Genomic DNA, 25,015 nt, shown 5'->3' with positions numbered 1-25,015 from the left:
ATAAATCATTATTTTTTATTTTAATTTTTTAATATACACTTATTTTATACGTATACAGTATTTTTTAATATTAAATGAATTGTTACATCATGAATATCATTAAGTTTTGAGGGAGACATTTTACAACCAGAACACTGGAAAAAAATCATTTTCTTCAGTATGACTTTAGATATTAAGTATTGTTTACTGAAAAATGTATGAACAATTGTTTTAATTGTATTGTATTAATTGAGCTTATGCTTAAAACAAGAAAAAATATCTGTCAGCTTAACCATATGACAGGAATTTATTTTTGTTTTAAACGTCAATTCACTTCATAGATACATTTTTTTCAGAAAACAAGACTTAATATCTTAAATAATTTTCCTTAAATAAAAGTAAACAGTAAATGAAACATTTTTGTTAAAATACTCTTTTTCCAAGAAATATAATTTTTTCAAACTAATAAGGTTTTCTTTCAAGAATTTCATTCTTTTAATGAGGCTTTTTCTTCATTATAAAGAAAAAAAAATGTCTTTATATATTGTAAAGCCGAAAGTGCATGATAAATAAAGTTATTGTCACCCAAAAGAGGAGGGGTTGAGAGAGACTGTATCTTAGAACTTCTTTGAATGAATCGTTTAAGAATTTTTGGAAAATGAGGTGATATCAAATGCATATTTTGAGAAAACAATAATTTTACTAATTAAAACAACCATCCCATTGTAAAATGTGTAAAAAAGTCCACCTATATCTACATGCACAAGGCTTCACAGTACAATACAAAGAATTACACAGCACATACTGATGTAGTAAGTGATGTATGTCACAAAATCACCTCGATTTTAACTGTAGATTGAATAAAAATATAAATAAAAGAATTAAAGAGGAATCCCAATGGGACAAACCTTTGTGTAAGGTGTGGGGGCTGTGCTCGGCAGAGTGGGGAGACTGGCTGTTGCTCTGCTGACCACTGACAGGGGGCACTGTTGCTCCTGACGCCTGCGCAGACTTGTGGCCAATAACAGGAGAGAGCTCCTTGCTCTTCAGAGTGCTGGAGAGAGAGAGAAACATGACTGCCTGCCATCAATCTGCACCCACTGTATCATTAATGACTAATAGCGTGCAAGGACCACTCATGCCCCCCGTCAACGAAACTAAAAACAGCGCTTAACTGCTAAATAACATCCTGCTAGTTTTGATTGTGTCTGAATGCACCATGACATAACATTATTGACTTAACTGACCTGGGAATCGAACCCATGACCTTTGCGTTGCTGGTGTCATGCTTTACCAGATGAGCTACAAGAACGTAAACAAGACGGTGACATCTACTTAAACATCCACAACTAAAATCTGCAGATTTTTTTCAAAGACATGTGAAGGTGGATTTACACAGAGTGTTTCTCATGCGCGGCAGAAGGAGGGGGATTGAGTGTCCTTGCCCAGCAAACACACACACACGCAGCATGTATCTTTAATATAACTGAGCATGTGGAGCTTGTTTTTTACTCTGATGAGACAGCTCAGGCGCCTCTCTGCTGAACTCTGGGGAAGACAAATCTATGTGCACACATGGACACATGAGTCCTCTACATCTATATCCATGCAGACATGCAGAGAATGATTCTGCAATATCTGTATCTATGTGACTACGTGACTGCCACATCTATGACTCAATCTCTGCAGTTCCCTGTGACTTCTGAATGAAGGCTCATGAGGGCAGATGTGGAGGGGATCCTGTGCCATTGCAATAAACAGTCAACATCATTGGTAAAATGGCTAACACTGGCTCTACTGATGCTTAGCGCTCCTAATAAAGATCTTAGATTGATCTTTATTGCATTGATGGTGTCTGCATGTGCAGCAAGCGATGGAAATTCATGTAATTCCACTGACATTCCTGCAACCTTTCAAACAACCCGGGAGACTGATGATCCCAAAAAAGAGCATTCGTATACACAATTCCCACCTCAATTAAATGTATGGCCTACATTGCTGTGAAACATCTGAATTCTAATTTAATTTTGGTAATTGTTTCAGCCTTATGACGATTTACCAGTGCATTTGGCTTTAGAGTTCTCTAATACAGATGGCTGTTAAGTAGGGAAGACTTTAATCTTCTTTAAACTATTATATTTTATGTGGCTCTAGATGTCTCTTGCTTTGTTCCAAAATCTAGTGAGCTGCCCTTGTTGTCCTTGTTATCAGCAGCTACACAGCATTGTAACTGAAATGAACATTGGAAGTGATTGATCTGAAATGCTATTCATGGGCACCAGCTCTGTAAACCAATGAAATTATAGTTTGTGGTTTTTAGTCAATGTCTATTAAGATGCGGTCACATTTGCTAAATTGTATTTAGATTTTTGGCAAACAATGGTAAATGTGACCATAACTTTAGCTTTTCAGATGTTGGTGTACTCCTAAAATTTAACAAACTTTAAGTAGATATACATTGAAAATTTAGTTTTTGTCTTCAGGGAAAATTAAGTACGGGACTAAAAATATTGATTATCTGAGAGCAATTAATTTGCTCTCAAACAAGAATATCTTTCCTTTTAAAACCATCTATTACTGACTAGCCACAGGGAGTAGCTTATAATGGTTTCCAGCTAAAGCCCAACGCATAATTATGATGCAAATGCTTAGCGTATGCGTAAAGCCAAACACAAAGCCTTTTTAGTATACTTCATTTGATAGCGTGCACATGCATACTAGAAAAACTATGCATGGTGAGTCTACATTGGGCTTAAGATGGAGATAGAAAAGCTAAAGCCTTTTAGCTATTCATAACAAGCCCTTCGATATGTCCCATCCCAACTTTTTTTTTTAAACACTGGCAAAATATTTAGGGCTTATTTTCTGCAATAATCCAAAAGCCAACAGAAAAACCCTATTGGGGTTTTGTCGAGGTTAACCAGGATGACGCGAGCCCACAAGTTGGCCCACAAAAATACTCATCACTGCAGCATTCTATAGTGTCAGACATTTACAGAATGGATGCATTTTACTTAGATGGACTTTCTAAGAACCGAGTAAATGTAAGTGGCAATCAGATTATATCATTGCAATTAATTTTGGGAAGTCTTTTAATTTCTATTTTCCAAAGCTATCACATAAGGCCAGAATAAATCTGTTTCCTATTGTTTGGAGGAATCTTTGTGTTGGGGGAGCGCCTATGATGACTAAAATAGATGCCTAGGTGGGCAGCTCATTAGGGTTTGGAACAGAGCTGGTGTAAATGTTCATGCACATCAAGTGCGACTATCCCAGTGAGCAAACACAACTCATGACTCAGTTTCACAAGCAATACATTCGTAAGCATAATACATTCATGTCACCATATGCAGCTCCATCAATGTATTTATTTCTACCAGGGTTATTATAGTTATAAACTAAAACTGGATCTAAAACCATTAAAAAATGTTAGTTGAAATAAAACAAATGTTAACTGAAATTCAATATAATTTTAAAACCTTTTTTTTTCCAGCTAGCTGCAAAGGCAATGTTTTAATTTAGTTTAACTTGATGTACTAAAACAGCTAAAACTGAAATAAAAATAAACAGTCATTAAAATAACTACTAAAAATAAAAAAATATGTATACAAAAAAGTTAATTAAAATTAAAATAATAACAGAAAATATGAACTGATTCAAAATATTAATAAAAACTCAGTGACAGCACTGATTTCTGCTTGAAGGATCCACTTTCACTAAACACCAGTAACATCCTCAGTTGCTAGGCAACCTCAGGCTTTCCCAGACAATGAGAATGTTACGGAATCTGCGTGATGGGACTGAGAAAGCAATAACATTACAAGCAAGTTCCAAAAACAAGATGGAAAAAGTGGGAGCCAGTATGGAGTGATCTGAGGTGAGCGCTCAGACAGTGTGGGGAGCCCTGATGGCCGTCACAATGTGTTTTGCGAAGGCGGGGTGGCCGCAGGCAGGTGGTATTTACCTAGTCAGCCTGGGGGGTCCTCTCTCACGGGCACATGGACAGGCAGCCCACGGCGGGGGTGCGGAGGAGGGGAGGCTAGGGGGGTTTCCGAGGGACATGTCGTGGCGGGTCAGCACGAGAGGGGATTTAATGTAGAGGGGCGAGGCATTGGCGTCAGGCGGAGCGGCATGCGCTGCGTCACACAGGGGCCCGTGTTTGGGAAAGTACAGGCAGATAGGCTTGGGGTTGGAGTTGATATCGAGTGAAGAGGAGGAGGAAGAGGAAGAAGAGGAGGGGGGTGGTTGGGGCTGGGGAAGGGGAAGGGGTGGGCCGAAGCCGGCCCAGCGCAGGGGTGGAGGTGGGGAGCTGGGAGGCTGGGACTCGGGACCGGGGGCGACGGGCCGCGCGCAGGGAGGGGGTTTGGGGTAGAAGTGGTGAGGACCGGGATGGCAAGATGTGGACGAGGAAGGGTACGGAGGGGGTGGCCTCTCCTCCACGTGGGACGAATAGACATGTGAGGAATCCGGCCGATTGGGTGACACGTCGTCTGAGCTGCAGATATTGAAAACAATAAAGAGCAAACACAGGAGAGAGAGCTCTGGTCAACTGCACACGCATGACAGCGCAACAGGAAAGTGGATGCTTAGCTCCAGCTGTGGCTCGCTAGCGTTATACAATATTGATAATACTCTCAGGATCCTTTGGTCTGCATGTTAGTCTCAAGCTGGTATGAGCATTTAGCCAGTTTAGCACGCGGCAATGAGCAACAGGTCTAGCAAACAAAGCTTAGCAACGAAAAAGAGGCACCATCCAACTCCACTGGCAGGAAAAGCACAGCAATGCATTAAAATTTAAAAAAAAAAAGAAAACAGAAAATTACACTGAAAATGACCTTGTGTCTGCGCACTGCACCAAGGAAAGAAAAAATCTTTTTGAACAACCAAACATTAATATACTGTACAAGAGCTAAGCACTGAAACCAAGGTCTCTAAATATGGTGAAAACCCAGAGCAGTTAAACACAGACACAAAAACCCTTTCATTGCCTGAAAGAGTCTCAGAGGGGGGGAGGTAAGCCAATCAAATCATCAGCCACTGCAAACTGTAAATACAATGACTGAACCATGGCATGACCTTGGCTTCATTAATGTATGATTTGCATATGGGCTTATGGGTTGATTATTAGTGAAATTGAATGAATAAGAAGCCACAGCAAGAATGACTAATCCTACCAAACTGTGATGGTTTAACTGCACTAAATGATCATATAGGCCTGTACACACTGCAAAAGTGACAACTGCATTCAAATCCGGTAGTGAATCCTCCAAGTTATTGTTCTGGGTATGAACAGAGTACAGGAGTCACTCCTGAAATTTCAAATAAGCTCACCAAAATGGTATTTATTTTAAAAAACGTAATATTGTGAAAAATTAAATAAAAAAAAAATAAAAAATAAAATAATCAATAAATGAAAAGTAATATATTCATAACCTGCCAAAAGTGTAAATTCAATAAGTAATAAATAAAATGTAATATATTCATTTGATGCAAAGCTGAATTTTCAGCACCTGTCTGCATTAATTACATTTTAAAAAAACATTAAACATAAAACAACACTTGTTAGAAATGTAGAAAAGTAATCAAATTTAATCAGTTACTGGAAACTATGATGCATTTTTTTTTCAGGATTCTTTGATATTACTTTAAAAAGTCATTGAAATATTTAGACTGCTAAACATTGTAAATAGGGTAACTTGTAATCTGTAACCTATTACATTTCAGAAGTAACCTTCCCATCTTTGCTTATATGCTGATTTCCTGCTCATGTCTTATAAACATCAATATTGATTCAAACAATCATACATCTATCAACTAAAAAATACTATGATGCATTTTTTTTTCAGGATTCTTTGATCAAGTTCAAAAGAACAAAAAATGAAAAAGTCTTACTGACCCCAAACATTCAAACATTCGTATAGCTCTTTCCGAAATCTTCTTGCCTCGCATCAGGAGAAGGGAGACTTGCATGGGCTTTTAATTACAGTACATTGCAAGAACTAGTTGCTGAGTTTGGTTTTGTTTAATGTAAATGCGGTTAATTTGGTTGCAGAATGCGGATGTCACACAACTGAAGTCTGTGTGAACAAAACAGGATGAAGAACTCAAAAGAGGACTGACAACTGTATTTATCTGCAGTGTGTACATGGCCATACTGACTGCACTACTGTACGTAAAAATAAAAATACACACTTCTATTTATAGATAAAGACTCAGTGAAGCAAAAAATAAAATATTAAGTAGAACAAGGAAAGCATGGAAGAGCAGAGGAAATGATGTCATTAAAACACAAATGCAGTGAAAGCAAAAGAGTCAATTGCTGAATGGAAAACAATGAGGTCACAAGTTAGTTGATGCAACTAGTTCTGCTGTGGAATACGCATACAGTACATTGAAATGACAATGGAAAACAGGTTGAGGATGATGGGAATCATGTGTTGTTGTTGTTTTTTACCTGCCCCTGTCTCCAGGAGGGGGAGTGGGGATTGGAGATGTGGCCAGCTCACCGGGCTGCTCAGTGGTCAGGGTGTCCGCAGGAGAGCCGGGCGCTTGTGGAGGCGTGGATGAGGATTTGCGGGTCAGTGTAGAGGAACTTTTGCCCTTCACCCACGATGTGTCCATCACTCTGACACCCACACTGCCCACATAAAGACCCACAAACCATCAATCACAACCACTGCAGAAAACACAACATCTAGATGTACTTTACAGAAATGTTAACCCTCTGATGCATAATGCCACCTTGGGTGATTATCTTTGACCATTACCCATGATGCTGTATAACTGTTCCCTATGTCATGTGTTTTTTTTTTTATTATTATTTATGATGTGATATTACCATTTCAAAAAAGGCTGACAAAAGTGGTGAAGGTCAGTTGAAAGAGAGGTCAGATGTGTAACTCTCTAAATTATGATTATTATAAAAATATTGTTTTTTTCCTTTTAAAAATAAATTGTTTTTGTCATTTAATAATTCATGTGTCAGAGGGTTAAACAAACTTTATAGTGACTTACATCATTACAATCAACGTCAATTATTGTGATTGTTACAAGATATAATTAGACAATAGAATATGATTTGGATTCCAATTTTGATTCATACACATTACTGTTCAAAAGTTTAGGGTTGGTAAGTTTTTTTGTTTCGTTTGTTTTTTTTTTATATATATATTTAAGCTCACCAGGACTGCATTATTTGATAAAACATAAAGTACAAACAGTAATGTTGTAAAATATTATTACAATTAAAAATAATTGTTTACAATTTTATTGTTTCCAAATGTGATTTATTCCTGTGATGGTAAAGCTGAATTTTCAGCATCATTATTCCAGTCTTCAGCATCACACAGAAATCATTCTTATATGCTGCTTAATATTTGTTTTCATATAATTGTTGTAATAATATTAAAATATATAATACTTTTGTAATATTAAAATATAATTTATTCAAAATAGAAATCTTTTGTAACATTATGTTTTTTTTTTTCTGTCACTTTTGATTAATGTATCCTTGCTTAATAAATATATATTCTCTTCTTCTTCTTCAGTAACTAAATAAATAAATAAATAAACAAACCTGACCACAAACTTTTGAATGGAAGAGTTTTTATATTTAAACATACATGCATGACTGTCCTGTTAAACAATACAGAAATATAATGACTGTTCATTAAGTTATTAAAAAGTGTTACCAAAAACAAAGTCACGGACAACAGAAAAGGTGGACGGTACCTTTGAATTTTCCTAATGCTGCGTTAAGTGTGGATAAAATAATGAGTGTAGAGGAAACACAGTGAGTTTACGTTTAACAGTAATGCCTTTAGAGTAAGCAAAAGCAAATGACACGAGGAGGACAGCTAAATGAGAACTGTGTAGCATGCAGTGGGGGATGTATGTAGTTTGACAGTGTTTGCGGGATCAGGGCGGTCCAGAGGTGAGAACATGTCAGCCTAAATGAACAACTGGCACTCTTGCCTGCTGCGACACCATTAAGCCTCATTTACTCTAATTGTGTTTACCCCGAGAGCTGTGGACATAAACAATTAGACACTTAGCCTCCCCTTTAACAGTGGACCAGAGTCTCTAATAATGCAATCTATAAAACATGTCTGTGCGTTTGAAATGACAGCAGACATCAGGGGCACTTTAACATGAGGAAATGTGAGGGAAATACATTAGAAATGACTAGTTGTCATGGAAATACTCATATAATATTAAATATGAAATTAAAAGCTAAAGCTAAAAAAAAAAAGTCAGTAACTAAGAAAAAAACCAATTGTGAGATGTAAAGTAGGAAATTTTGAGGAAAAAAGTCAGAAATGCAAGATTTAAACTCTAGAACTGTGAGATTTTAAGTCAAAATTCAGAGAAAAAAAGTCAGAATTGTGACATAACTTGAGAATTGTGAGATTTAAACTCAGAATTCAGAGAAAAAAGTCTGAAATTCAGTTACCTTTATTTTTTTATTTTGTTGTGGAAAAAAAAAACATTTAAATTAATAATTCAGGGGGAAAAATCTAAAATGTGCATCTTTTACAAAACTATGCATTTTTTAATATTCATGTTGTTGCAACAGTATTACAGGCATTTAAAAAGGTAATTGTGACTTTTTATGTCATTTTTTATGTCATCTCACAATTCTGACTTTATATTTCACAATTCTCTGTCACAATTCTAAGAACAAAACACAGAATTGTGAGACATAAACCTAGAATTGCAAGAAAAATATTCTGAATTGTGAGATTAAAAAAATAATAATGTTTATCCCGTGGTGGAAACAAGCTTCCATAATTTTCTGACTTTATCACTTTTCTCTGGAATGCAGCCGAGCAAAATAACCTCCTAAAAAAGTGTACACTGAAAAAAATGGTAACAAAAGGTAATCAAAAATTTCATCAAAAAAGTCAAAAATATTACTTAATATCACTAAATCAACCTAAATACATGAATACATAAGATTTTAGCAGTTAAATTAGGTGCCAATATAGGTAAAAAAAAAATTCCAAGTCACCATTTTTTACAGTATAGGCGAGTGAAATTAACAAAGTAGTGTGGACATTCTTCTTCCATAAATCATTTCATTAAAGCACTTGCAAAAATGATTCCACACAGCCCTGCATTTAATATGTGGTAACTTGACAGCAACGTTTGCCAAATATTTGCCAGAATGCAATATTTGTCATTCGCCAGTCTGGAGTAGGACTCTGTCTAACAGAAATCTGGATCTCCTCCTCCGTATGCGGTATTTTTCCACCTGCTGGAGCATTGCAGGTGGCATGAGTCAGAGCCTGGCACATCTGCCTCATGTCTCAGTCGATAGTGGCAGAAATCTAGCCCCCTCAGTGAATGATAAGCAAGCCGCGGCCCTCCTTCAACACTCCATCCACGTTACCATAGAGACCGTGGCAGCCCATCAGCCAGAGACCAGCTCTATTCAAATGAGGGCAGGTTGCTGGAGTCACTGAGATGTTTCAAGAGCTCAACTCCAACTGAGAACAAATGACTCTGAAAGTTTACTGGATAACGAAGTGACTGACGTCCCAGTCTAAGTGAATTAGTCGCTGAGCACATTAGCTATCTGCTGCTGTCTCCTCCGCCACTGCTAATTAGTTTAAGCAGCACTATCGAGTCCTGTCAGTAATAGGCAATGATGATTCATTTAAAAGGATAGTTCACAGGAAAAAGAAAATTCTTGTCATTTTCTCATGCTGATCAAATCGCATGTGACTTTATTTCTTTCATGCAACATTAAAGGTTAATATCCTGGCCACTGTTATCTATATAATTAAGATAAATGAGGATGAGGACGAGCTCCAAAATGATTATTTTTTTTTTTTTTAAAAGCACCATAAATGGTCCACTCACAAGCAAGTCTTCTGAAGTAATAAGACACTTGTGGTCACCCTCATTTTGGAGAAAAAATAAAATAAAAAATATTGCTCCATGATCTTGGGGGAAAATGTAATTGTGTTTTTCTAATTTAATTTGAATTTTTTTTTTAAGCTCCAGATTTGTGCTTGTTTAAAAGGGTTGCACAATTTGGCCAAAATTGTTGCAATTATGAATCTGTATAACTATAAAAAAATTAAAAAAAGATAAAAAATAATCATGATATAAATACACACACACACATATACTGTACATATACGTGTGTGTACATATACATATAAGAAATATAAAAAATATATATATATATATATATATATATATATATATATAAATATATAATATTATTCATATTATTATTAAGTAAAAATATTAAAATATACATTACTATTGTAATATTTTACTGTAAAATAAAAAAAATCAATTTTAAGTATTTAAGAAAAACAATATAAAAATATTTTTTTTTTACATTACTGCTGTAAAATTGCAAAACTTATATTAATGGCTGTCTTAATTTCTTAACATTCAAACATTAAACCATCAACATTTGTTTGAAGATGGTTAACGCATGTTGTTTTCCCGAGTGCCCCTTTTAAGCGACCCAAACTACAAGCAGATGCATTTACTGTGAACTGAGCTGCTTTGAGAAACTGAAAACACTGGATCATGAGCTGCTCGTGTGTAAACAAACACAGTGCTGCGCTTCACTCTGAAACCCACAGCTCATATATGTATTTAATTAATTTGCAGCCTTTATGATTTGATATTCACACTAAGCCATATTGCGATTTTGGTTTTATTTCAATTAATCTTTTCATGAAAAAAAAAAAAGAATTCACACAGGTTTGGAGGGTGAGTAAAGGATGACAGAATCTTCATTTTTAGGTGAACTGTCCCTTTAAGAAGTAAGGATGGTATGAGAAGCTAATGGAAGAGTGTGGGAGGGAAAAGGAAAAGAGGAGAGATGGAGGTGGCTGACAGAGACATGAGTGCAGAACAACCTACCCATCCTTCTTGTAGAATTCCAGCATCATGTTGTCAGTAGCAACACTGAGTGGGCGTCGGCTCTGGTCATGCTGCTGCTTGCGCTCTGATTGGTCCATATCGGGCGAGGGCATGGAGCTGTAGTTGGAGTTGTGGTTGGTGTGGACCGGGCTGCCGTAGCTGCCTGTCAGGTTGAACTCAATATCTAAGAATAGCAAAGACAAATGAGTCCAAATCTCGCAGGAGAACACACTTTTGTGTGTGTGTGTGTGTGTGTGTGTGTGTGTGCGCGAACATGTTTTCACAACTCTTTCTGTCGAACCTCCAGGGAAGAACCAGTCAGCATGCTGGATGATCGGCTCAACGATGCCAACGATTTGCAGGGACATGGTGGTCATCATTTCCGTCATGTTCCTATGAAGATAAATGACCCATTTGAGCATTATATAAGTCAAAATATAAATCTACTAGATACTTTCAAGAAGTAGTATACCTAAAAATGTCATTAACTTATGTTGATCCAAAACTGTATGACTTTCTTGCTTTTGTGGAACACAAAATGTTACACTTTAAGCAATCCTCATGCAGTTCTTCTCCATAAAACTATATTTCACAGTGACCACATCTGCAGAGATCCCAACAAATTAATTGTAAGTCAGAAGTTACAGAAAACCTTGACTTCAAACATCTTAAAAATACAGTGCAAAAGCCATATGATCTACTTTTATAGTGTGTTTTTATCGTTCTTGAAGCTTGACAGACGTGGTCACTATGAACCGTTTTTGTATGGATTCTTCAAAAGTGCTTATTTTTGTATTAATCATATATTTGATGCTGAACCACAAAACCGGTCTTAAGTCGCTGGGGTATATTTATAGCAATAGCCAAAAATACATTATATGGGTCAAAATTATTGATTTATCTTTTATGCCAAAAATCATTAGGATATTAAGTAAAGATCATGTTCCATGAAGATATTTTGTAAATTTACTACTGTAAATATATCAAAACTTAATTTATGATTAGTAATATCTATTCTTAAGAACTTCATTTGGACGACTTTAAAGGTGATTTTCTCAATATTTAGATTTTTTGGCATCCTCAGATTCCAGATTTTCAAATAGTTGTATCTCAGCCAAATATTGTCCGATCCTAACAAACCATACATCAATGGAAAGCTTATTTATTCAACTTTCAGATGCCAGAATTTTTCAATTTTGAAAAATTGACACTTAAGACTGGTTTTGTGGTCCAGTGTCACATATTAAAATTGTCTACATTATTTTAAATTGTCTACTTTTTTTTTTGCACATTTTTAGATTTCATTTAGCTTAAATAATTTTATGTGCTTTTTTTTTTTAATTATTTTTTTGCTTCTGTTAAGCAACTTCTATTTTTCTCAAATTGTAAGTTTTTAATCGAATATTTATTTATATTTTATTGTAATTTTATTTCTTTAAGAAAAAAAATAGTGTGTTTTAGTTACCATTAACAACACTGTGCTCCACAGAAGAAAAATATTAAAGTCTTAAGTCATACTCTAAGTAATAACAGAATTTTCATTTTTCAGTGAACTGTCCCTTTAAATTGCTTTGTGAATTTGCTGCACTCCACATAAATGTGAGAAATAATCCAAACGGAAGACATGCACTCACCCTTCTGAATGCGTCCACAGCAGGTTGGGTCCAAGAACTATTGCAATATTACCTGGCGTCATTTTATTAGCATCTTGATGCTCTGTGAGTTTGGCTAAGAACTTGATTAAATATCTGTTTAGAACAAAAAAAAGAAAAAGAAAACTTCAGTTTCAATCTCAGTTTGACCATAGGGTTTAGCCCTGGCATTCATTCTTACATTTGCTATTCCTGTCGCTGTTTATTATCAATATTTCAGTAGGTCTGACAGAAGGCAGGTGCAGTCAAACCAAAGACTCACAGCATATATCTATAAACCTTTAAATATAGGCTAAAAGTAAAGACGTGCCAAATATGCATAGGATTTGTAAATAAAATGCGTAATCAATATGAACAGGCACCCTTATTTTCTTAAACGGAAGCTTTGTTTAAACTTAATCCTGGATTGATTATGTATTATTTATTATGTGGCTCTTATTCCTTGGCCAAATCAGTCAGGGTGAAATTAAAAGGCTGAATTTATCTTTGCCAGAGATATAGTTGGCATACTAACCAGGTTAGGCTGAAGGACATTTCCAAACTCAAAAATATTCTCAGTAGGACTAATGAACTTTTTATTTCAAAAACATGCCCACTTCCTGTCAGTGAAGGAACCGCTGCAGCGCTCATGATGTGACAGAGATTTGACACTCCTCTCTTCTAATGAGCTCTTGCATTCATGACTCATTCAAAGACAAAGGCCTCGTCAGAAATAACAAATAATAAGCAAATAACAAGCACCACACACCTGAAGTTGTTCAGATTGTCTGCTGGTAGTTTCTCACATGTACACAAAAGGGCTTGGAGCCTTTTATCCATATCTTGAACACTAGAGAAAGGACACAGGGAGAGATGCATTATGGTACAGTATACATTATATGAATATACTGCTCTATGTTCATCAGCTACACATTCTCTTACACTATAATACACAGAAAAGAAGAAATTGTGGAATAAAGTCATTATTTTTGATAAATAAAAAAATTATTCCTGTAGCCTCATAAAATTAGGCATGTCACATGGACTATTTTAATCATGTCCTTACTACGTTTCTGGGCCTCGAAAGTGTTCAATTTTGGGTGAACTATCCCTTTAAATCCAGGTAGACGGCTCACCACCCAAAGCACATGTACATTTCCAAGATTTCAGTTACAGAGAGCTTCATCTGCAAAGCATCTGTGTGTACAAACAGCTGGTCTAGTCCACTTCTTTAGATTTTCAGGCTGGTCTTAGCTTGTTTATTTGGTTTTTTTTTTTTCAACACAGGAAACATCTTACATGAGGCTTACAGGAGACATATTGCAGATAAGCAAATGCTCTAAAAATACATCTTCCAGATGAAAACTCTGTGATCAGGGTACGTTTTGGAACCGAGCCAAATGTCTTACATGCATCTGAAAATGGCTTTTAGTACTGGGTAATGGAGTGTGTGTTGGGACAGACCATTGATACTTACTTTGAGGCTTGAATCCATTCATCATAGAGTTCAAAGGTCATTAGAGGTTCGGGAAGTTCACGAAGATAAGACTTCAAAGCTCCTGAGGGAAGCAATGAGGAAGGAAAGAGGTCAGAGGAAAGGACAAGAGCGGGAAAGAGGGAAGCACAGCACGTGTGATATTCTCTGCTTGAAATACTAAAGAGAAGCCTGACAAATGAGCTGTCATGGCCACAGTCAGCGTGTACCACCTGTCGGCTGTGGCCCTTCTAACTGGTGGCTACTAGGTCACGCTTCAGGCCCAGTGTAATGAGATCAAATTAACCTGGGACATAATTTAATGTGAACTTCCATGGGGTCTGAGACTTTGTAGCTGCGATCCACTAAAAGGACACTGCGGACAGTTCAGTGAACATTTTAAAAGCTACGATGCTCACCTGCGATGGCATGTGGGTCGGCCGAGTACTCCTGCACATCCATAACCCCACAGTCCAGAGATGCTTTAAGTTTCTTCAGCTTGGAGGCTGAGGGAGCCACCCGAAATAAACCCTTATGTGACAAGAAGAGTAAAGTTTAGACCTTTTTGGCCATAAAATCCCAAGCCCTGTCCCAAATGGCATCCTTGGCCCTCGTGGTTTAATTAATTAATTAATTTATTTTTTGCAAAAGACCAGTGGTTCTCAACCTGGAGGCCGGGGCCCACTAGGGGGTCTCAGCAAACTTCCAATGGGGCCTCAAGATAACTAAAAGCTGTTTAATTTAATAAATAATGGTTAATTAATTTTATCAGTTAAAGTTCAAATACATTTTCAAAGTATTTTATATATAAAAAATATAAAAATAAAAACACATTACAAAAACAATACACTTGTACAATATAAAAAATATATAATAATAAACATTCTTTTTTTTTAGTTTTTATACTGAAAGTGTAAAAAATCAATTTTTCCAAAAATTCCAATTTTATGACAAATGTTTACAGAAAAGTGTATATTATAAGTACAGATGCAACTCATCCTCTTAATTAGCTAAATTATTATTCATATATTAAAATAATCAAACCGTAACCTAAATTAGATAAACTAAATTAATATAAACTGAATTAAATAAATTACATTTATTTCTTATAAAATACCTATAATAAATTATAAATTATGTAACATAAAAATAACAGTTCTTAATTTCTGAAAAAAATAAAATAATAATTTTGGGTAATTTAATAATTTTGTATAGTTAATACAGACTTCATTAATGACATATAAAGCGGCCAATTATGAATCTTTTTTTTTTTTTTAAATGCATCATTTAATGGCATTTAAATAAATAATTCAACACAGGGGAAGTATTCAACAATATTAAAAATATTAATACAACTATTTGATCAGTGAACAGACTGTAGATGTTCTCTGGACACTCCACATGACATTGAGACTACAACAATCCTGGTCAATGATACTATCATTGTACATAATAATTTGTCAAGGTGAACTCAAAGAGATCTTTCCAGAATGTTTCAGGTTATCTACAGCATAATGTTTATGAACGGCATCTATGACATGCTGTCAAATACCACAAACAACAATTTCGACTCATCCCTCAGTTTGTAGAAACAAACTGCGCTTCCAGGTATACAGTAAATAAGGCATGTTGTGTTATTTCTCAGCAGTCTCGCACCTCTTCCTCCATGCCACATTCCAGCAGCATGGTGACGCACGCCTCGATAGGAAATGCAATCTCCCTGCCACTGATGGCTAGATGTTCCTCTACGGCCTTTCCATACGATGGTTTCTCTATCCATGCCTCTGAAACACATCATGATGGACGTTAAAATGCAGGTCCCTAAAAGCTACAGAAACAAGTTTACTGACAGACCCACACAAGCACTTGAAAGCCACCACTTAACCAAACTTGCACGCTCAGACATGAAAGAGGAAGTGGAGAGTCTCACCCTGGTGAGCTTTGATCTGTGGCAGCACACTCTGCAGTATCTCCAAAGACTTCTTGTGATACTCTGCCTGAACCTCTATGAGCTACAGCAAGACGAATAAGAGGACACACACACATTGTAAGGTATTCCAACCAAAATTACACACTTCACCTTTAGTGCCCAGAGGTACTTGCCGTTTGAAAGTAGTTTGCATAGTCTATTTCTTTGGCCATAAAGTTGTACATGTCCGCTGATAACTGGTCCTACAGAAAGGAAGACATGTAGGTCTACGTTATCACAAATATTTCAAATTTCTAATAAAAAAAGGCAAAACCATTTTGAGATGGAGACTATTAAGTAAAAGTAACATGTTAGTTTTGCTTTGCATTTGGTTAAGATTTTAATTAAACGTGGACGAAAGGAATAATCGAAGAAAGAGTGAGAGGAATCATCACCCTGCAGATCTCCATCCGATTGGCCGTCTCCTCCATTTCCTCTCTCAGGGAATCAGACTTGGCTCCGCCCTGCTGGACATTACTAGGGTGACTTGAAGACTTGGATGACTGTTGCCACCTAGAGGTCAGGAGGACGAATGACGCGGTCAGAGAACGTGGCGGTCAATGCAGGTCAAGGGATCAATAGTAATATTGCTTATAGTCCATACCGTGTCCTTGCAGAATCCATGTCCAGAACGAGTTTGGCTAAATGTTTTCGCTGTTTCTGAATGTTCGGAATTTCCACCTAAACAGAAAACCGTGTCCATATGAGAAGCAATACAACCTTCATGCATGAAAACCGCAAGCACTTAGGAATTAGCTTCCAACCCTATAAAGTCTACTGTATCATATTTAAAACACAAGTTTCTAAGGCCTCTAAATTATGAACATCATCAAAACTTTGCAGAAAAACCTGCTGTACACAATCTACTACATTCCTTTAGTCTTCTGATTGATAGTTTATAGTTTTTAGCAAATAAAAGTCCTTTAAGTAAAAATGTCCCCCATCAGGTTGTTGTACACCCTGATTTTTAATATTTCAAGATAAACTATTTTTTAATACATCAGGCATTTGATGAACATTTGTATGTACATCTCTGAATTATCATTGTATTACATTGCATTTTATGTTTCTGTCCCATAATAAAAACTACAGAGCTTTGATAATAAAACTAAGCATTTAAATATCATATTACTAAGACTTATTATATTATTGGGAGATATACAGTGACAATAGACATTTATATGCATTTAATGTAAGTAATACTGTTAGAAAGATTTTATTTAGTCTAAAGGTTTAATAAACCTTTCAATAAAAATAATAAAAAAGATTTATCTGACTATTGTTTCATATTTCAGGCTTTACATGGTTACATGCAGATGCAAAAGAATGCAATATGTGTATTACAGAGTAACTTTGACAGGAAAAACATGCTCACCTCAGCCAGCACATACAGAGGCTCCACAACATCTCTTTCAATCTGAAACTCAAACACGAGGAGCTCTTGGGCCAATTTCTCCTCTGTCTCACCACAGAGCGTCAGCATCTTGCTACAGAAGGAGACCACAGGTTAGCCAAAGCAGTCAACCAAGTCAGGGCTGCATCCTAATTCACAAACATCTTGGTGAATATCATGAAATATCAAAGTCCTTTAAGACAAGTCATGTGACTCGGTGGCCATCTTTGAAACGCCACTCGGACACGCAAGTGCAACTCCTATCTCTTTGAATGGGGAAACATCAAATTCTCCAAAACTGTTCACTACGTTTACGATTAAATTTCATATTTGAAATCACCAAAGAAATCTGACAACAACTATATCATAAATGTTGTTACTTTTGTTTAAATAGCATTATAAAAAGCTTATTTGTCAGGCTAGATCAGCCAGTGTGCATGCGCAGTCCTAATCGCACGTCTCAGAGCGCTGACTGTTTCTATAGCAACCAGGACGCTTCTAACGGCAGCTGCAGTGACGCCCTGACTTTACTGATTAGTGATTGGCTCTTTCATTCAGAAGGCGGGGCTTCCTGCGATTGAGCATTGTATTTTTCCCCATTCAAAACTATACGAGTGACACATCTTGGGTATTCTATAGTCTTTGGAAATATCTCAAGAGCTTGAATGTGTGAGAAACTACCCACATCTTTTGATGCTGACATCAAAGGCTGTGTGCCTAATCAAACTCTATGATATTTTTGTGTCTCTTGGTAGAAACTATCCAAATTAATTTGATGCAAACCAATGCAGGTTGCATGACAAGAAACATTTAGAAACCAAATCTTGACCACAATTAGTCTGAATAAGGTTACCATGATCCCATTAGCCCCTGCTGGTGGGTTGTAGTAATTACACCACCTGGCTGAAAAAAAAAATCATCTTTCTTCTGCTCCACTGGGTTTACTGGCAGGTTGCAAACCAACTTAATTAGATGGATACCACCACCTATTGTGCTGGATGACAACTGGTTTGTAAAGATGATTTGTTATATCCTATACGTTCACTGTTCAAATAACTTTGATAACATTTTATCATTTAACCTGCTGCTGGTAATTTTGTAGAATATTTTGTATTGTATGCAAATTAAGTGTTCAGCACGGTTGAGGCTAGAAGGGATACAGCTACGTTCACTGGGCATGCTCACATCAATATTGCGTGATTTTTGCCACTCTGAACAACAATAGTTACTGTATGTGCATTATTGTAAGGCGTAGGTGTATACATTAATAAAACACAATCTAATAGGTAGAAATTTTAATTTATTGTGACTTTCCAGCCTTTTAGCAAAAACATTTTGATCGCCATCTGGTGGCTGGCTGCAGTATTAATCATACACCCCGCCCTTTCAATGTAAACGAATGGGACGTGAGCCAAACTAATTTAAATTACACTTCAAGTAAATTTTTCTCAAAGATGGTGTCCATCATTTTAGGTAGTTCTTATCATGCCGATGTAAGTTCAAGTGTTCGGTTTTCTAATAAGTTTGCTTTTAATTAGTTATTTGATGCTATAAAAATGGATTGTGAGCTTGTGATTGGGTCTGGGGACGTTTGACGGGACTTTGATACTGTGACTCCACCTCACGTTCACAAACACTGAGAAAATACTAAGAAAATCACTTTTTCCATTGTGAGTTTAAAAGCATAATTCTCCATTGATGCCCATCCGGTTGTAAATAAGGATGCGGCCCAAGGGACACACTTTGAAAAATCTGATTCGACATCAAAATACAAAGACAAACTCACCCAAGAAGAGAGTCGTCTCCTAGCACAGCCGCTCCCTCCACCATACACTGAGCAAGTATCGTCAGGGGCAACTTTTTCTGTTTAGGGAAAATCAAAATCAAGTTGCTATGAGTGTAATTAATTGCACTGCAGAAAACAGAAGTATCTGAGGTTTGAGAGTTGACATACCGAGGGAGATTTGACTGATCTCTTGTCTAAATCGGTGCCTTGTTGTCCCTGCAGACAAGCGGTCAGCTTCTTATGTGTGCTATGAGAGACCTGCTTTACCAGGTCTAAACGCTTCTCCACCTGAATGAAAAATAGACACATGTGAAACATATGAGCAGTGTAGTATAAATAAGAGCAGACTAGAGCAGTAGATAAATATAAACAGAGTGTATACATAGTTGTTCACACCGATCTAATTTCATCTCACCTGCAGCAGGTCTTCACTCAGTACCTCTGTTTTTTCTGCTCTGTATTAAAGGAGAGAACAGGCATTTAGGTGTTGCACTAGCAAGAGGCTGGATAATTTTGCTAAACACACTTTATGGGAGCACCTCTACCTGGGGAATGACTATAAATCCCTTCAGTAATTAATTAAACACAAGCTTTATAAAACACTTTTCTGCAGAAACACATGCTCTGCAGATTTTTGAATGGCTTTGGAAAGCAACCTCATAAAATGTGATAATTAATTTGAGTTGTAAAAAAAAGAAAAGTAAAAAAAAAAAGTTGTATTGTTTTGTAAGTTAAATTACATTATCAGACATGGTCAGTATCCCTTTTTCTTTTAAGAAATTAATATTTTTATTCAGCAAGAATGCATTAAATTGATCAAAATTGACAGTAAAGGCATTTATAATGTTACAAAGATTCTATTTCAAATAAATGTTTCTGTTGAACTTTCTATTCGTCAAAGAATCCCAAAAATGTATAGTTTCCACAAAAATATTAAGCAGCACAACTGTTTTCAACATTGATAATAAAAAGAAATGTTTCTTGAGCAGCAAATCAGCATATTAGAATGATTTCTGAAGGATCATGTGACACTGAAGACTGCAGAATGATGCCCGAAATTCAGCTTTGCATCACAGGAATAAATCACAATTTTAAATATATGCAAACTAAAAACAGCTAATTTAAATGCAGTCTTGGTAAGCATAAAAGACGTCTTTATAAAAACATTAAAAAATCTTATAGACTTCAGATTTCTGAATGGTAGAGTATATCTAAATTGATTCAAAACACATATGACTTTTTGACACAAATGTCAACAAAACATAATTTTTGTTTTATATATATATATATATATATATATATATAGAGAGAGAGAGAGAGAGAGAGAGAGAGAAAGAGAGAGAGAGAGAGAGAGAGAGAGAGAGACATAACTAAGTAACTTAATACATCTAATACATCTTAAACTTCTAAAAGAAACTACAAACTACTAGGCATCAGCTACTAAAACAAAATTATCACTGGTTCTTCCCTTATTAACATTCTGTCATTCGATACCAGGCCATAAAATTAATCTTGCCTTGAATACTGAGAATATGATAAGAATAGCAAATCAACAGTCCCTATATAACTGGCTGACTGAGAGTCAAAATCTTTGAGTAATTCAAACTGGGCAGATGAAGTTTTTACAAATAAGTGGAGGGTCGACTTCACCCCCTTCAGCCCACATACAATCATGAGCTATAAAAATCGATAAAAACAACTTTTACGATGCCCTATGAATGTACCATATTGAACTCTGGCCATTACATATTCATGATGAATCACAGCGAGGATGCAGAGCAGGTTCTGTTTCTGCTGAGCCTCAGATAAGCAGCATGACCCATATGGCGCTCACATACATACAGAAGAGCAGGTTGCCATGGCAGCAAATGCCGAACACGAATGAAAATAGACACCAGCACATCTCCTTCCCATCCACGATGACTATGACTTGTTAAATTAAAAAAAAAAAAAAAAAAAAGCGGGTCTTGATGTAGAAAGAGGTGCATTTAATATCCAAGGCAGAGACCTCAGTGTGCGTGTTTAAAATAAAAAAGGAATTTTAGACTGCACATACACTTTGACTTTCCTGAGAAGCCTGACAGTAAATATTAAATGACATTTCGTTAGGCTGCACTGAACAACAAAGTACTGGGGCATTGATTATATATATACATATACTAAATAAAAAATATATAAAAAAAATATAATAAAAAAAAAAAAAAATACTCAAATATTATATTATATTTTTACTAAAGAAAAATAATAAAAACTATATAAACATTATATATTCAAAATATAAAAAAATGCTAATGAATATTATAATGTGCTGTGTATAAAGAATATTGTAACTATTTCTTAACATTTTTAAAAAACATTTTAATATTTTGATTAGAAAAAGTTAGCATTTTCATGACCCTAAGAAAAAAAAAATTCTCAAAAATGTAAGAAAAGCATCATCGGTTAACCGGTATTTCCAACAAAAAAACGCATCAAACTGACCTGCAACATAATCTTGTATTTCTGCAACAGTGAGAAAAATCATACTTAATGTAGCTCATATTGTTTGGCCATACATCAAAGGTTTATTTGGAAGACTACTAAATTTTATCCATAATTAATTAAATCAATATTCTAAATTAAATATTTAATTAAAATTATCTCATATTTGAATAATTATTTAAAACTTAATATAACATTTAATATTTAACTAAAATATTTTTGAATTAAATAAAAAATAATAATAAACTGCTGTTATATGTAGGTTTAAGCTATTTTTATTTTTATTTATTTTTCCTTTTTCCATTCAGCTTTACTCCATAGGGTCTCTGAAGGTTAAAAAAGGCCATACGTGACTTTTCAAAGTCTAAAGCAGGGGTCACCAAACAGTCCTGCAGAGTTTAGCTCCAACTTGCCTCGACAAATATGATTTTCAAGTATACCTAGTAAGACCTTGATTAGCTGGTTCAGGTGTTTGATTAGGGTTGGAGCTATACTCTGCAGGACACAGGCCCTCCAAGACCAATTTTTGGTGACCCCTGGTCTATTCCCTCCACTCCCATATGACTCATTTTAGCAATTAATAATTAAAAGACTATCATCCTAAACAGCATTTTTCAATGCCATTTTGCCCTTTCTAAAATCAGTATGCTGGTTTTCCTTGAGTTGGTGACTCATTACTCAGTCTGTCTGTTCGCTTTTAAGATGACATGAAACAGACCCTATTGACTTGCCATATAAATGCCCCTAGTCTTACTGTGTATGATTCATCAGTGCACATTATTATATAGACAAAAAGTGTTTGCTTTCATAATCTTTCATCAAAAATCTCTGCAAGGTCTTTTCTCGTCTACTGACGTAACCAAGTCATACTAAATATTAAAAATAACAGCTAAATAATTCCATCTACGCATTGTGATTAGAATAGCCACATTCATATCCATTTTAAACTAACCAATGTGAGCAGACATACTACATGAATGAGACAAGATGCTACACTGCATGCCAATCATAAACAGCCTACAGTTAATTCAGTTATTACATTTCCACATTTAAAAAATTATTGAACAAAGGTGTTTTTGTTGCCATAAAATGACTGCAATACACAGACTCAAAAACAAAATCAGTGTTATGAAATTCTCCCTCTTCTGTTTTTGAACAGCAGTATCCTCCTGTTTCAGGTTGATTGATAAAAAATAAAAAAAGTACCATAAACCCAGGCTGCCTACAACAGATGCTTCAAACTGAACCGCTCTCCTACACTGCAAATTTCCCAAGGCAAAGACAAATACAAACAAGCGGCCTGGCAGAGAAGAACAGATGATGCATGTGAATGACCTAGTGCTCAATAAGACAGGCCTGCTGGGGCCGGGCCAGAGCTGAGGCACTGACCGGGGACTTCAGAGCCCAGAGTGTCCCGCACACATCTACTCGGCCCATCAGGAGACTCACACAAGCTCTCCTCCAGTCTCTCCTCATTCCTAAGTATTAAACTTCTGAAATTAATTCAGTGCTTTACATACAGACACACACATTATTTCAGCTATGCTCTTTAAAAACCTTTAAAGACATTTCAAAATTCAAATCTTCCATTGGACTGATGGAATGCTTGCCATTTATAATTTCTTCACCCATTCCTGCAGGGAAATGACATCATGACAATGCTGATTGGCTGAAGTCGTCACAAGAAAATACAGGGGAAATTATGAAAAGCTTTCATAGAGAAAGATGCCTTTTTGCTGCCAGATAGTGTTGTGGCTAAAATAACCCTTATTTGTCATCTCTATTTTTGCTCTATTCATGCTGCCTTTTACATTTGGGTTCAGTTTGAGCCGTAAAAAATTTCATCACGTTGGACTTGAGTTGGGTTTTTCTTTATTAAAAGGTAATTTATGCATGACGGGTTCAGATGAGAATCTATTCACGTCTCTCTAATTGCTGGAAAACTGAGTGAATGAAATCCCTGCCATTCAGGTCTGTTATGAGCACTGTCCAATCTCAGCCAAAGAATTCCTAACTCCATCTGTGCACACAGCACTTCCTGTGTGAGCGGGCTGGTGCCTGACACTGAGGGGACCGCAGGAACAATGTGTGTGCGGACGGCCCTAATCACAGACCTCAGAAAAGTCAGGACAGCGGCCACACAGACTCACACCCTTTCTCCTACCCACTTCCTGTCCTGTCTGTAAAAGCTCTTCCTGCAATTGTGACTCGAGCAGAGCCACGCCGCTGCCGGGCCGATCCGATCCACATAATAGCCATTCTACTGCTTTTATTTAAAGACAGAATGAGACTTTATCACTGCAGAGAAGAATAGTGCTGCTGTCGGGGCTCTTATCTGATGCCAACAGCCCTGTGGTGGAGGGATTGTTTTTGCCATCTGTTCCTTGGCTCCACTTCTTCCTCCATCTTATTTCAAGCACTTTGTCAGGCCTACAACAGTTGGCACTTTCCAAGAATAGGGTACAAAATAGGGCCTGAAACTCTTAAAAAATTAGGAGTTGTTTTTTTTTATTTTAATTGGTCAGTGAAAAGAGGTGCTCAAACTAAATATTATATGACCTGTTATTTATGCATAAAATTTTTCAACCCTGCATTAAAAAGTCTGTGTAAAGAAACCTAAATGCCACTTGTGAAGCGCTTCTGTGCCATCTTTGCTGTGTAAATTTGGCATAAGACTAAATGCTGGTTTGTACTAGTAATTAATAAACTTATATTGACCTTAATTTCAAACATTTAATAGCTCTAAAAACAACAAGCTTCAAATGCTGGATTAATGACTCAAAATTAAGTAATGGAGCCAGTGTTCTGCATTTGTGGAAAGTGCTAGTTTTTCTGAAGCTTCAGGCATCCTTTTAAAGAGCAACAAAAGGACAATATACTAATAATGTACATAGGCAAGAAAGAAAGGTTACATTTGTGTGTTTAAGTTGAATATTGCATCCAAGCAGTCTCTTAAAGTCGCATATAGTGGAATATCAGGACAGTTATTTGGGGCATCACACACAGAAGTGGACCACCTCTTTCTTAAGGATGTTCTACATGCAGCCACTGAACTATAATATGGAGAGCTTGTGAGCAAAAAATAAGAAATTTTGTCTGCCTGGCAAAAGACCGAAATGCCAAATTTGGAAATTAACAGGTGTGCACACAGGGCTATGAAAACAAACAAACAAACAAACAAACAAAAATCTATGTTTACTGGTATTCTACACCATTATTTTTCTTCATCCCGATATATCCTCCACAGATCTACACCCATGATAGAGAGAGCAGTGCAGCTGTGGGTCTGTCATCCTGCATGTGTGTAAACAGCCCTTGGCAGTGAGGCAGAGTAAGGGTGTCTACACACTATAGAAAGCTCTGATGGAGCCTCTGATGGAAAGAAATCAGCCACAACATTAAAATCACCTGA

General features: G+C 36.2%; 1 protein-coding gene across 12 annotated transcripts in view; it reads right to left on the bottom strand.

Moving 5' to 3' along the window:
• Positions 1-25,015, bottom strand: part of LOC109048154 (rho GTPase-activating protein 44-like) — a 50,016-nt gene that overhangs the window by 10,963 nt on the left and 14,038 nt on the right. For 9 of the 12 annotated variants that reach the window (XM_042719937.1, XM_042719955.1, XM_042719965.1 and 6 more), the window contains exons 2-20: positions 19,538-19,577; positions 19,291-19,410; positions 19,123-19,199; positions 17,319-17,430; positions 16,548-16,624; positions 16,339-16,456; positions 16,078-16,146; positions 15,905-15,986; positions 15,631-15,758; positions 14,394-14,505; positions 13,978-14,059; positions 13,270-13,350; positions 12,504-12,617; positions 11,171-11,262; positions 10,870-11,053; positions 7,711-7,728; positions 6,434-6,616; positions 3,944-4,474; positions 888-1,033 (exon numbers count right to left, since the gene is read on the bottom strand). In XM_042719937.1, coding sequence (XP_042575871.1) covers positions 888-1,033; positions 3,944-4,474; positions 6,434-6,616; positions 7,711-7,728; positions 10,870-11,053; positions 11,171-11,262; positions 12,504-12,617; positions 13,270-13,350; positions 13,978-14,059; positions 14,394-14,505; positions 15,631-15,758; positions 15,905-15,986; positions 16,078-16,146; positions 16,339-16,456; positions 16,548-16,624; positions 17,319-17,430; positions 19,123-19,199; positions 19,291-19,410; positions 19,538-19,577 — 2,366 coding nt within the window. The remainder of the gene's footprint in view (positions 1-887; positions 1,034-3,943; positions 4,475-6,433; positions 6,617-7,710; positions 7,729-10,869; positions 11,054-11,170; positions 11,263-12,503; positions 12,618-13,269; positions 13,351-13,977; positions 14,060-14,393; positions 14,506-15,630; positions 15,759-15,904; positions 15,987-16,077; positions 16,147-16,338; positions 16,457-16,547; positions 16,625-17,318; positions 17,431-19,122; positions 19,200-19,290; positions 19,411-19,537; positions 19,578-25,015) is intronic. The other 3 variants (XM_042720008.1, XM_042720012.1, XM_042719947.1) reach the window with 2 other exon arrangements.

This window comes from Cyprinus carpio, chromosome A3 (genome assembly GCF_018340385.1).
Source record: "Cyprinus carpio isolate SPL01 chromosome A3, ASM1834038v1, whole genome shotgun sequence".
NCBI classification, from domain to species: Eukaryota; Metazoa; Chordata; class Actinopteri; order Cypriniformes; family Cyprinidae; genus Cyprinus; species Cyprinus carpio.
This window is presented reverse-complemented; position numbering and strand designations above follow the sequence as displayed.